Source organism: Nomascus leucogenys, chromosome 2 (assembly GCF_006542625.1).
Source record: "Nomascus leucogenys isolate Asia chromosome 2, Asia_NLE_v1, whole genome shotgun sequence".
NCBI lineage: Eukaryota > Metazoa > Chordata > Mammalia > Primates > Hylobatidae > Nomascus > Nomascus leucogenys.
This window is the reverse complement of record NC_044382.1, coordinates 50,337,704-50,350,053: the sequence shown is the minus strand read 5'-3', so window position 1 is coordinate 50,350,053 and position 12,350 is coordinate 50,337,704. Positions and strand designations below refer to the sequence as shown.

General features: G+C 45.3%; 1 protein-coding gene across 3 annotated transcripts in view; it reads left to right on the top strand.

Moving 5' to 3' along the window:
* WWP2 (WW domain containing E3 ubiquitin protein ligase 2) overlaps positions 1-12,350 on the top strand; it is a 183,116-nt gene that overhangs the window by 70,866 nt on the left and 99,900 nt on the right. For all 3 annotated transcript variants that reach the window (XM_030816471.1, XM_030816469.1, NM_001280106.1), the window contains 1 exon segment: positions 10,801-10,938. In XM_030816471.1, coding sequence (XP_030672331.1) covers positions 10,801-10,938 — 138 coding nt within the window.

The following is a 12,350-nucleotide window of genomic DNA, read 5'->3' as shown; positions in this document are numbered from 1 at the left end:
CCCCATCCATGCTTAGAGGCTCCCCTTTCCTGCCTTCCCAGGAACCCTTCTTGATCTTCCTCCCGTCTCTCCAGCTATTTTTCTCTGTCTTCCTTGCAAGGTCATCATCTATTATTAGTTTTTTATTAGTTTTTTTTTGAGACATAGTTTCGCTCTTGTTGCCCAGGCTGGAGTGCAATGGCGTGATCTCAGCTCACCACAACCCCTGCCTCCTGAGTTCAAGCGAGTCTCCTGCCTCAGCCTCCTGAGTAACTGGGATCACAGGCATGCACCACCATGCCTGGCTAATTTTGTATTTTTAGTAGAGACAGGTTTCTCCATGTTGGTCAGGCTGGTCTTGAACTCCTGACCTCAGGTGATTCACCTGCCTTGGCCTCTCAAAGTGGTGGGATTACAGGCGTGAGCCACCGTGCCTGGCCTAATTTTTATATTTTTAGTAGAAATAGGGTTTCGCCATGTTAGCCAGGCTGGTCTTGAACTCCTCACCTCAGGTGATCTGCCCGTCTTGGCAAGGTCATCATCTATTTAACTGTTAAATATGGGAGTTTCCTATTATTCCATCCTCTTCTTCCATGATCTCATCCCCATTTGAACTTCCTCTCTATGCAAACCACTGTGTGCAGGTGAGTCACAGATTTGAATCACTTCTGAACTCTCTTCCCACATATCTGACGACTCTCTTGGTGTTTCCCTGTGGTGTTCCCTGACAGGTGTTTCCCTGTCAGAAGCACCTCAACATGTGCAAGTCACCTCCTCCTCAGACTTGGTCCTGTTCTGGTATTCTGTATTTCATCGTATATAGCCTCTATTTGTCCAGTTAAGTGCTTTAGAAACCCAGGAGCCGTCTTCGATACCCGACCCCTCTTGCCCACCCCATTTTCTAATCTCTTTTCAGATTCTCTTGATTTTTACTTTTGCAAGTCTGCCCACTTCTTCAGCTCCACTTCTCCTGCTCTAGTCCTTTCTTGGCTGCCAAAATTTTCATCTGCAGCCTCCTGTCTGCTCTGCCTGTTTCTGTCCTTCCTTTCCTCCGGCTTGTTTTCCACACCACAGCCAGAATGATTATTAAACCAGCAAGGCTGATCTTGTCACACCTCAGTTAAAAAACCCTTTAGCACTGTTGCCCAGGCTGGTCCCAAACTGGTCTCAAGCCATCCTCATGCCTCGGCCTCCCAAAGTGTTGGGATTACGGGGATGAGCCACTGTGCCCAGCCCAGGAAATGTCTCCTGAATAAGTGAACAAGAAACAGAGAAAAAGTCTGTAAACTGGCTTTGTAGAAATGAGGCTATTTTCTCTAGAAGAGTTGATACAACCCTCAGGAGACCAAAACTTTAATTTAGCAATGATAAAGGGTAGATTCCCAGCAGTAGTAGCCCAAAGAAGAGACTGCAAGGCCAAGCCAGAGTTCTCATTACATTCTGGGTTCTGGGTAAGACCCTGCCAGAGTGTGAGTGTTGGGGGGCCGCGGGGAGGTGGAGTGAGCAGAGTCAGCATTCCTGTGCCCCAACAGGAATACCAGTGTTCACTGTTGGCCTAGCTGGGTAGAAGAGACTTTCTCTTGTTAGGCTCTGGCTAAGGTTGGAAGCCGAAGAGCCATCGTAACAGTAAATCCTGGAATCATCTGGCTTCCTTTACTGCAAAGGAAATGTGAACGAGCCTTCTCTCTAGACCTGGGGTGGACTCCAGCCTGTGTGTGTCTGAGTTTCAGGGAACTGGGGAATGGAAAGGAGACTGTTTACTCTGTGCCCTTCTGGAATTTCCCCCGGTTCCCTTCCTCTGTGTACCAGTGTTTGCAGTTATGTGTAGAATGAACACGGGCCTGTTAATGAAGTGCTGCTTACTCTCACCCGCTTTTGATGGGCCTATGGGATTGAGGGCAGAGGGAGGCAGGAAGAAGGAGGCTTGTTCCACTAAGCAGGTCTTATGTTAATTGCCAAATCAGTCACGTCTTCATCGGGCTTCAGAGACTCTTAATCCTGGTGTCCTTGGCCTCCCTTTAAAAATCCTCCTTTCTTTCTTATTTCATGTTTCTCAAATTTCCGGGTAAATCCTAACATTTGTATTCTGAATTAGGAACAAAAAGAAAACAGAACTATTTTTCCTTTGACATGCACATACATTTCGGTGGTATGGGGTGGGGAGGGACAATAATGAGAAAAGACCCCAAACTAGAAAGTTCTTTCATACATTTGCTGTGAAACTGCCCAGGCAAGAGCTCTGGATTTTGTGATGGAATTGCATTATAGTAGCATGGTTTGGCAGTTACAGTTTATGTAGTTTTTTTTCTTTTGTTGGAATAAGGATGGCAATTTCCATGCCCTATTTATCTATATTTATTAGTACCACATGCAAACAACATATTTTTAAAAATCCAGGTCAAGAAAGGGAAAAAGTAACTCTTAGAAAAATATGACTCATCCTTGCTGCACGTACAAACTCTTCTCAATAGGAAATTATTAACTTGAAGCCATTTGCAAATCTGAGGCTTTGAAGGGAGGAAAAATAAGAGTAAGAGTTATTCCCCAAACAGCTTGACTGATATGTCTTCTACCTTTTTATATTTTAAACCATATTTTGTCAAATTTTTGCAAGTTTTTATTGTTATAGTTGCTGTTAGTGCCTTAGGCATGCTGGCATGGAAAAAAACAAAAACTTTTTTTTTTTTTTGAGACAGTGTCACTTTGTCACCCAGGCTGGAGTGCAATAGCCCGATCTCAGCTCACTGCAGCCTTGACCTCGTAGGCACAAGTTATTATTCCGCCTCAGCCCCCTAAGTAGTTGGGACTATAGGCAGGTACCACCATGCCCGGCTAATTTTTGTGTTTTTAATAGAGACAGGGTTTCACCATGTTGCCCAGGCGGGTCTCGACCTCCTGAGCTCAAGCAAACCATCTGCCTCGGCCTCCCAAAGTGCTAGGATTACAGGTGTGAGCCACTGCGCCCTGCCTTCTTTGTTTGTTTGTTTTGTTTTGTTTTGTTCTGATAGTGGCCAGTTACTAGAACAAAAACTATTATAGGAAATGTGAAACATACACAGACGTGGAAAAATCGTCGATGAATCCCCACATGCCGTTACCCAGTTCAGCAGCCATCTATGACAGGCCATTCCTGTCTCATCTAACTTCCCATCCCACCCCTGCTGGATTAATTTTATGAAAATCCCAGACATACTTCAACTACAAATATTAATATTTTAGTGTATTTCTCTAAAAGATAAGGACTCTTAAAAACCCAACCCATGATGCCAATTTCATACCTAGAAAACTCAATGGTAGTGATTTAATATTTTGAACTATCTAGTCAGTTTTTACATGTCCCCAGTTGTAGTGTAACCCTTTCATTTTATTTTTAAAATTTTTTTAATGTTTTTTGAGACAGAGTCTCACTCCATCACTCAGGCCGGAGTGCAGTGACATGGATCTCAGCTCATGGCAACCTCTGCCTCCTGGGTTCAAGTGATTCTTGTGCCTCAGCCTCCCAAGTTAGCTGGGATTACAGATATGTGCCACCACACCTGGCTAATTTTTGTATTTTTAGTAGAGATAGGGTTTTGCCATGTTGGCCAGGCTGGTCTCAAACTCCTGAACTCAAGTGATCTGCCTGCCTTGGCCTCCCAAAGTGCTGGGATTACAGGTGTGAACCACCGTGCCTGGCCCAACCTTTTTATTTTTTGGGATGGGATCTTGCTCTGTTGTCTAGGCTGTAGTGCAGTGATGCAAACATGGCTCACTGCAGCCTTGACCTTCTGGGCTCAAGTGATCCTCCTGCCTAGCCTCCCATGAAGGTGAGACCGCAGGTGCACGCCATCACGTCCAACTAATTATTTTATTTTATTTTTTTATAGAGATGGTGTCTCACTTTGTTGCCCAGGCTGGTCTCAAACTCTTGGACTCAAGCAAGCCCCCTGCCTTGGCCTCCCAAAGTGCTGGGATTACAGGCGTGAGCCACTGTGCTCAGCCTTTTTAAGCCATCGTTTTGTCTGAGTCAGGAACCAAACAAGATTGATATATCTCTTCAGTCTCTCTTAACTTAGAGGTTGTCCTCCCTCTTTTTACTCCTTGCAGTGTGTTGTTGAAGAAACTGGACAGCGTGTCCTTTACAGTTTCCCACACTTTGGATTTTGCTGTGTGTCTCCCTAAAGTGTGGTTCCACGTGTTTCTCTGTCCCTCATGGGCAGATCTAGAGGCTGAGACTGACCTTGGTTCTTTTTTTTCTCTGTGTGGTGATATGTATTTCCATCAGGAGGCACCTGGTGTCTGGTTGTCTCTCTTGGTATGCTGGCTTTTAAAGGGCTGTCTTTCAAAGGGCACAGTCCCTGGGGACTTCCCAGAGTCTTTTTCCCTAGATTCTCATATTCAGCCTTACTGCTGTCTGTCAACCTCCATAAAGTAGCATTAGAAGGTATTGGTAACCCCTTATTACTTGGAACAGAAGGGTGCAGTCGTATAGCTGAAGAAGTATGTTTGCTGATTACTGAAGTTAGCATGAGCTCAGGCCTTTGGCTTTCTCGGTGAAACCTAAGCCTCTTGCCAGCTGAATATTTTCATTATATATGTTCCATTTAGTTCTAATTGAATCAGACTTCCTCTAGCTATGCTCTAAATTGGCACTGTTTGCAGCCCCTGCCTATGACTTGCCCAAAGCTTTGATTCCAAGAGATCAGCGGGCCTGTGGGGCCTGGCTGATGTGCTCGGTGGGGAGTCCTGGGGCTTTCTAACTCATGCTAGGGAGGAGGCCAGGGTAGAATCTTCTTAGACACTGTGTTTCTTAAAGACACTGCCATCACCTTTGCCCAAACCACCATCTGCTCTTGCCTGGATTACCACAGTGACCTCCTACCTGGTCTTGTGTACCTCAGCGCTTCTCCTGTAGCCAGACTGGTTGTGCTACAGCAGGAATCAGGTCACTTCCTTGCTCAAAACCCTGTAATGGAGCCCCATCCCATGTTGAACAATTGCCAAGGACCTTGTCCCAAGGCCTGACTTGGAGGCTCTGGTTACCTCCTGCCCTCGTCTGCTCCTCTCTTCCCTCGCTCCACTCCAGCTGCCCTGGCCTCCCTGCCATTCCCCAGACATGCTAGGCTTGCTCTCTCACCTAGCACCTCTGGGCTTGCTTTTTCCTCTGCCTAGAATATTCTTCCTCCAGATACCCACGTGACTTCCCCCATCCTTTAGTCTTTGCTCAATTGTCACCTTCCCAGGGAGGTTTTTCTTCTCTATCCCACATCCTCTCCCAGCTTAGCATTCTTCATCCCCCTTCTTTTATTTTTTCCTATTGCACTTGCCACCTTCTTTTTAAAAATTTTTTATTTCATTAAAAAAATTTTTTTTAGTTTTTTTTTTTTTGAGACGGAGTTTCGCTCTTGTTGCCCAGGCTGTGTACCATGGTGCAATCTCGGCTCACTGCAACCTCTGTTTCTCAGGTTCAAGTGATTCTCCTGCCTCAGCCTCCCGAGTAGTTGGGATTACAGGTGCCCGCCACCACACCCAGCTCATGTTTTGTATTTTTAGTAGAGACGGGGTTTCACCATGTTGGCCAGGCTGGTCTCAAACTCCTGACCTCAAATGATCTGCCTGCCTTGGCCTCCCAAAGTGCTGGGATTACAGACGTGAGCCATGGCACCCAGCCTGCACTTGCCACCTTCTAACAGATTATGCAATTTGCTTTTTTTTTTTTAAGGGAAAAAAGAAATTGCTTATTGTCTGTTTCTCCCAAATAGAATTTAAATGCTCTAGGAGCACAGATTTTTGCCCGCCTTGTTCCTGTTGAGTCACTAGAATAGTAGGTGCTCAAGGCACGGATGTGAACAGCACGAATGCGGATAGAGCAGGGCCTGATGAGCTTGAGGGGAGCTGGTGAGCTTCCTATATGCTAATTCAGATTCCAGTTATGGAAATAGACTCACTAAACCTACTTTTTCATGGGTTTCTTGATTTTGAGCAATGCCTCCAAAGGCAGCAGGAAGACATACTGGAAGAGAAAGGGCCTCTGTAGAGCCGTCTGCACGGCTGTAGTGAAAACAGAGGGCCCCAGAGGTGAGGTGGCTAAGACTGCTATTTATAACTAAGGTTCTAGTATATGTTTTCCAGCCACACTTATGCCTTTCAGCCTCCCCTGTATGCTCGAATCCGTCACTCTATTAGCTAATGGTTTCTTTAGTCCCATTATGTATTATAGGGTTCCTCTGGCTCAATTTTTTTAAAAAGCGAATAATGAGGTGTTCTGTTCTCTGAAGCTTAATTTTTTTAATAACCTTGCCAATTTAAAAAAACCTTTCCCCAATGTTTAATTATGAAATTTGCAAACATACAGAAGAATTGAAAGAGTGATACGATGAACACCCAAATGCCATCCACCTATTTCTGGCACTTGTTAACATTTTTTTGCCAAATTCATTCTATCTATATATTATTATAGTATATGGCTGGGTGTATTTTTTTTTCCTGAGCCGTTTGAAGGTAAATTGCAGATATCGTGACACTTTACTCCCCAAAACCTCACCCTATTCTTCTAAAAAATCACTTGAAAATAAATGCATGTATCATTCTCATCTACTCTTGCATCTCCCAAGAATAAGACATTCTCATATAAAACCAAAGTAAATTTTTTTTTTTTTTTTGAGACAGAGTCTTGCTCTGTTTCCAGGCTGGAATGTGGTGCCACGATCCTGGCTCACTGCAATCTCCGCCTGCTGGGTTTAAGTGATTCTCCTGCCTTAGCCTCCCAAGTAGTTGGGATTACAGGCGTGTGCCACCATGCCTGGCTAATTTTTGTATTTTTAGTAGAGATAGGGTTTCACCATGTTGGCCAGGCTGATCTCGAACTCCTAAGCTCAGGTGATCCACCCACCTCGGCCTCCCAAAGTGCTGGAATTATAGACGTGAGCCACCGTGCCTGTCCATAAAACCATAGTACTGCTATTGAACCTAAAAACGTTAACGATAATTTCAAACATCATCTAATATTCAGTTTGTATGCAAATTTCTCCATTTATCCTAAGAATGTATTTTTTTCAAACCAAGGTTTAGTCAAAATTCATGCATGGCATTTGTTGGTTTTCTTTAGATCTAGAAGAGTCTCCATCCTGCCTCCTTTTTTTTTTCTTTAAATGAATTTAATGATATTGACTTTTTCAGGAGTTCAGGACAGTTATTGTATGGATGCCTCACATTCTGGCATCTGATTGCTTCCTCATGGTATCATTTAATGTTTCTCTATCCCCCTCTTTCATGTGAAGCATGTGGCATCAGGTTGCCTTGCTCTCGGTGACAGTAAATTAGATCACTTGGTTATCATGGTGACAGCCAGAGGTCTCAAATAGAACAGAGGAGGGTTATGTTCTCAAAAGTTGAGTTTAAAGAAAAAAGGCCCTCCGTCTCCTCATTGGCTATTTAAATTTAAATTAAATTAATTTATTTTTTTGAGACAGGATCTCGCTCTGTCACCCAGGCTGGAGTGCAGTGGCGCAATCTTGGCTCACTGCAATGTCTGCCCCCATCCCAGGCTCAAGCAATCCTCCCACCTCAGCATCCCAGGTAGTGGGGACTGCAGGTGCACCCCGCCAGGCCTGGCTAATTTTTTGTATTTTTAATAGAGACAGGGTCTCACCATGTTGCTCAGGATGGTCTCCAACTCCTGAGCTCAAGACACCCACCCATCGCAGCCCATCTCAGCCTCCCAAAGTGCCGGGATTACAGGCCTGAGCCACCATGCCCAGTCCTATTTTATTTTTTTGAGACAGAGTCTCATTCTGGTTGCTTAGGTTGGAGTGCAGTGGCGTGGTCTTGGCTCACTGCAGCCTTGACCTCCCGGGCTCAGGTAATTCTCCCACCTCAGCGTCCTCAGTATCTGGGACTACAGTTGCCTACTACCATATCCAGCTAATTTTTGGTATTTTGATTAGAGATGGGGTTTTATCATGTTGCCCAGGCTGGTCTTGAACTCCTGGACTCAAGCAATCTACCCTCCTTGGCCTCCCAAAGTGCTGGGATTACAGGCATGAGCCACTGCACCCAGCCCATTGGCTCTTTTTGAAGGCAAAATATGTCTCAATGTGTTGTATGGTGGCTTCTGAGCCTTCAAATATATAATGATTCCACTGGAGACAATGAGTAGATAAACTAGATAGAAGAGCTAACTTGGATCCCTGAGACGAGACCATGGAGAGGAAAATTCAGGCTATCTCTCTGGCTTCTGTCCAAGGCCCATGGCAGTGTGACTGCCGTGGGGGTAGAAATGAGCAGCAAGAGGCCTTGGGTTCCTCCACTCTCCTGTTGAACATTATCAGTCCTCCAGGAAGGAGGAAAAAAAAGTGCCCACACTTCATTTATGAAACGATGACCTTTGAGGTATCAGGACAGGACTCAAGGAGCCTTCCGGAATGCTCATCCCTCAGCACGCTTCCAACAGCGGTGTGTGTCCTGGAGCCAAGAAGGCTGGGCGCCTTTAGGAGATGACCTGGAAACAAGATGAAAAGACGGTTTGTCTGCGTGATGGGTCTGTGGCTTACCTTGGAAGATTCTGTGGCCACAGCCCAAAAAAGTCTCAGAAGGAACAGAAGGATCAAGAGAAGAATAACTATAAAATGAATGAAGGCTAGGGTGCGGTGGCTCACTCCTGTAATCCCAGCACTTTGGGAGGCCAAGGTGGGAGGATTGCTTGAGGCCAGGAGTTCGAGACCAGCCTGGGCAACATAGTGAACCACGTCTCTATAAAAAAAATTAAAAAGCAAAACAAAAAACAAATACAGTGAATGAGACGTTAGACCAAGAGGAATTAGGACTCTTCCTAAAAACAGGAAAGTCAACAGGGAGATGATAAAAGTGACAGCTTATTAGGAACTCGGTAGGTGCCATTTACTTCTTTGCAAGAGCCCTCTGAAAAAGGTGCCGTGATTACCCCTGTTTTGCAGGTAGGGAGACTGATGCTCAGGTTAGGTCCTTTGCTTCACACTGCACAGCTCTCAGGGACTAGAACTGTGAATTAAACTCAGAGTGCCTGACCACACCCCCTCTTAACCCACGTGCTTAAAAACCCTATTGCCAGAGAGTTAGGCACTGGATCTTGGCATAATGGAGGAGGGAGACCCTCCTTGACTTAAAAAAAAAAAAAAAAGCCTGCAATAATCAACACTTATGATTGCATAGTTTCAGGGGGCCAGATTTGGCAGCAGCTTAGCTGGGCAGCCTGGGCAGGGATCTCTCCCAAGGCTGCATTCAGGATGTGGACTAAGCTGTAGGGTTAGGCTCTGCTGGGGCTAGAGCAGGTGCTTCCCAAGTGGCCACTCCCAGGGATGGCAAGAGGTGGCTGGGGGTTGAAAGGCCTCAGTTCCATCCCATACTCCTTTGCTTTTGAAGGAACTCGTTTCCTTTGGAAACTACAAGTGTTATTTTATAGAAACATTTAGTACTCACCAAGGCCCTCAGTGGAACTGGCTGAAAATAGCAGCAGACTCACTCAGAAAAGAGTTGGAGAGATCCATGGCAGGGAAGAGAGATTAAGGGAAGGTAGAGCGCTTAGGAGAGCTTGAAAACCCGAAGGGTAACTGGTTTCTATCTTATTATAATAGATCCTTGAATTGATCCAGAATTTTCTGCTAAGTTCTTAAAGGGTTGTATCTGTAGAGGGATTTAGAGCAGTCTTTTTTGGGGGGGGTGGGGGAAGGGGGTGTTATCTCTAGAAAGTGCTGAAATTTACCTTAGTGTGCTTATGGAGACATTTATACGTACTCTACCTTGTTCTAGAAAACAGGTAAGATAGCTTATAATCATGCAGTAGCAACTAAGAAATAAAACAAAGTGTTGGACTGGGTGGGGCGGGTGGGGAGGGAGGTTCAGATACGTGGCACTTGCCTGGTCTGGTTTTGTAAGGTGTGGTGTGGATGGACCCCATGGAAATCCTCATAAAGGCTGATTCCCTCTTGGTAATTATTAAACAGCCCTGAACTGAAGGCCATAGCTCCTGGCCGGACTGAACTGAAGGGAACTGAAATATTCAGTGTGGACTAAACACTTAACTAGACAGAAGCTATTCAGCACAGCCAAGTTCAGTAGCAGGGTGGAGGGTGTGTGTGCAGCAGTTTCTAGCCTGCCTAGGGCTTGGTGCTTCTGCCTCCAGTCAGTTTGTTCTGTTTTTCTACTACAGCCACCCACAGTACTGAATCTGCCTGGTATCCTTGGGGGTGGGGTGCTCTGGGCCACTTCTCACTTCACTCTCCTTAAGTCACTGATGGGGCTGATTAAATCAGCCTGTATTGAAGTTTCATTGTTTTAACTTTTTTTTTCCTTATTTCAAGGCAATACATTTTCAGGATTGAAATTTAAAAAAACAACAACATGTTTTAACACAAATAAGAAAAGAATAAGCCCCTGCAACGCCTCATCTAGATGGAGATGCCTCCTGTTGACAGTTCCTTAGGGTCTCCTCGGTTTCTATGGGCAGGGGGATATTGCTTGCAACTAATTTCTTCGTGTGTATACCATCAATATCCCTATGCTTTTCTCACAGTCCTGCAAGTATAAACAAACTAATACATCAGTAATGTGGAAATTATGGTGCTGACCCAGTGATATGAAATGTTTAGAAAGAGTGCAGCTTCCCCTCCAGCCTGATACGACAGTGATTTCATTAGGCATACTCCTTCCCACTCTTTTTTCCATGCCACGAGGCAAAATTTGAAGATGCGGAGAAAGCATTCCCAGAGAAGCCAGCAAAGGTGAAATGAGAGCTTCTAATTTAGAGAATCTTAACTTGGGGTGCATTTGCTTTAGCCCGTCCATGTTGCCTTTTGTACCCCACAGTGGAGAACACGCAGCTGACCCTGAACCTGCAGACGGAGAACAAAGGCAGCGTTGTCTCAGGCGGAGAGCTGACAATTTTCCTGGACGGGCCGACTGTTGATCTGGGAAATGTGCCTAATGGCAGTGCCGTGACAGATGGTGAGTGCCGCCCTGCTCCTCAGGACTGTGCCGGGACAGGGTGGGGCTGGGCAGGGGCCAGGAGGTGCTGAGAGCTTGGTTCTTCTACTAGGCATCTTGGTTTGATTCCCACTCAGCCTGGCCCATAGCTAGCCCTGATTCTTCTTAGCACCCTGGATCAATATCACGACATGAATTTTCAAGGGCTGCTTTCTGATCAAGGGCCACAGTAAATGTCCAGTCTTTGTAAATGTGTAATTGTTTGGTTTGATAGCAGAGAAAAACATCTTTCATCCCATATGGACTTTGGAAAATGAAATCTCTTTATCAAATGTGACTTTGGCCCATTATTTTCCTTCCCAATACAGTTATACTTTTTGGGGAGGTTGAAGGTGTTTTTATGAGAGGCATTGGTTGGGAAGGGGACTCTGTTCTTTTAGAGATACACACTAGCAAAATGCAGACAGAACAGGGAATTTGGAGAGTGTCCCCTGCTCTGTCCCGAATGTTGGTAGTTTGTTTCTTTTGATCTAGTCTGAAATTAGTCACCTTTGAATCTAGCAGGAAATTATTTCATGAAGTCTGAGGTCTGAAATGGGTTGGGTTTCTCCATAATTTTTCTCATGAAATGTTTTGTTAGATGTGATGTAACCATGGCACTTTCCAGGCACCAAGCAGGATTTCTGTAGCTTCAAAGGGGTGCAATTTGAATTGCAATTCAAGGGCAGTTGGTTGGAATCTCCGTGGCCGGATGGGCCTGGACTATGGAGAAAAATCCCTTAACTGGACTGATCGGTGCTTGGGGTGCTTTGGTGCTTGGAGACAAACATGTGTCATTCACTCATTCAACACATATATACATAATTGTATCCCTGGTCTTAGACCAGGTGCTAGCCAGATGGCAGTGGGCCAAATTCACATGGTCTCCACTGCTTCATGTTTACAGTCTACTTGATGAGGGCAGGGGAAGTTAGACATCAAATGAGTTAACACACAGATAATTACATAGCTGTGATTGTAACAAAAGCTATCAGTGAAAACCACAGGGTGCTATGAGATTCCTCTACTTTGTTGGGGGAGATCTCATCTAAGTTGCGGGGTCAGGGAAGGTTTCTCTGAGGAAACTGAGACCTGGAGGACAAGGAGTTCAGACAGGCCAAGGTGGGGGTGTGGGGTAAAGGGGTGGCTTGGCCTGTGGTGGAAACAGAGGCAGTCAGCGTGGTTGGATTATTAGGAGCAAGAGGGAGAGAGAATGGAGGAGGTGAGATCAGAGAAACAGGTCAACTCAGATCACGCAGGCTTGAAACATTTGGTAGGGATTTTGAACCTCATCTTGAGAAACAGAAAGCCGTTGAAGGGTTTCTAGCAGAAGACTGTGATGATCTGATTTGGCTTTGTAACAGCTCTCTGGGTGTATTATGGAGAAATGGACC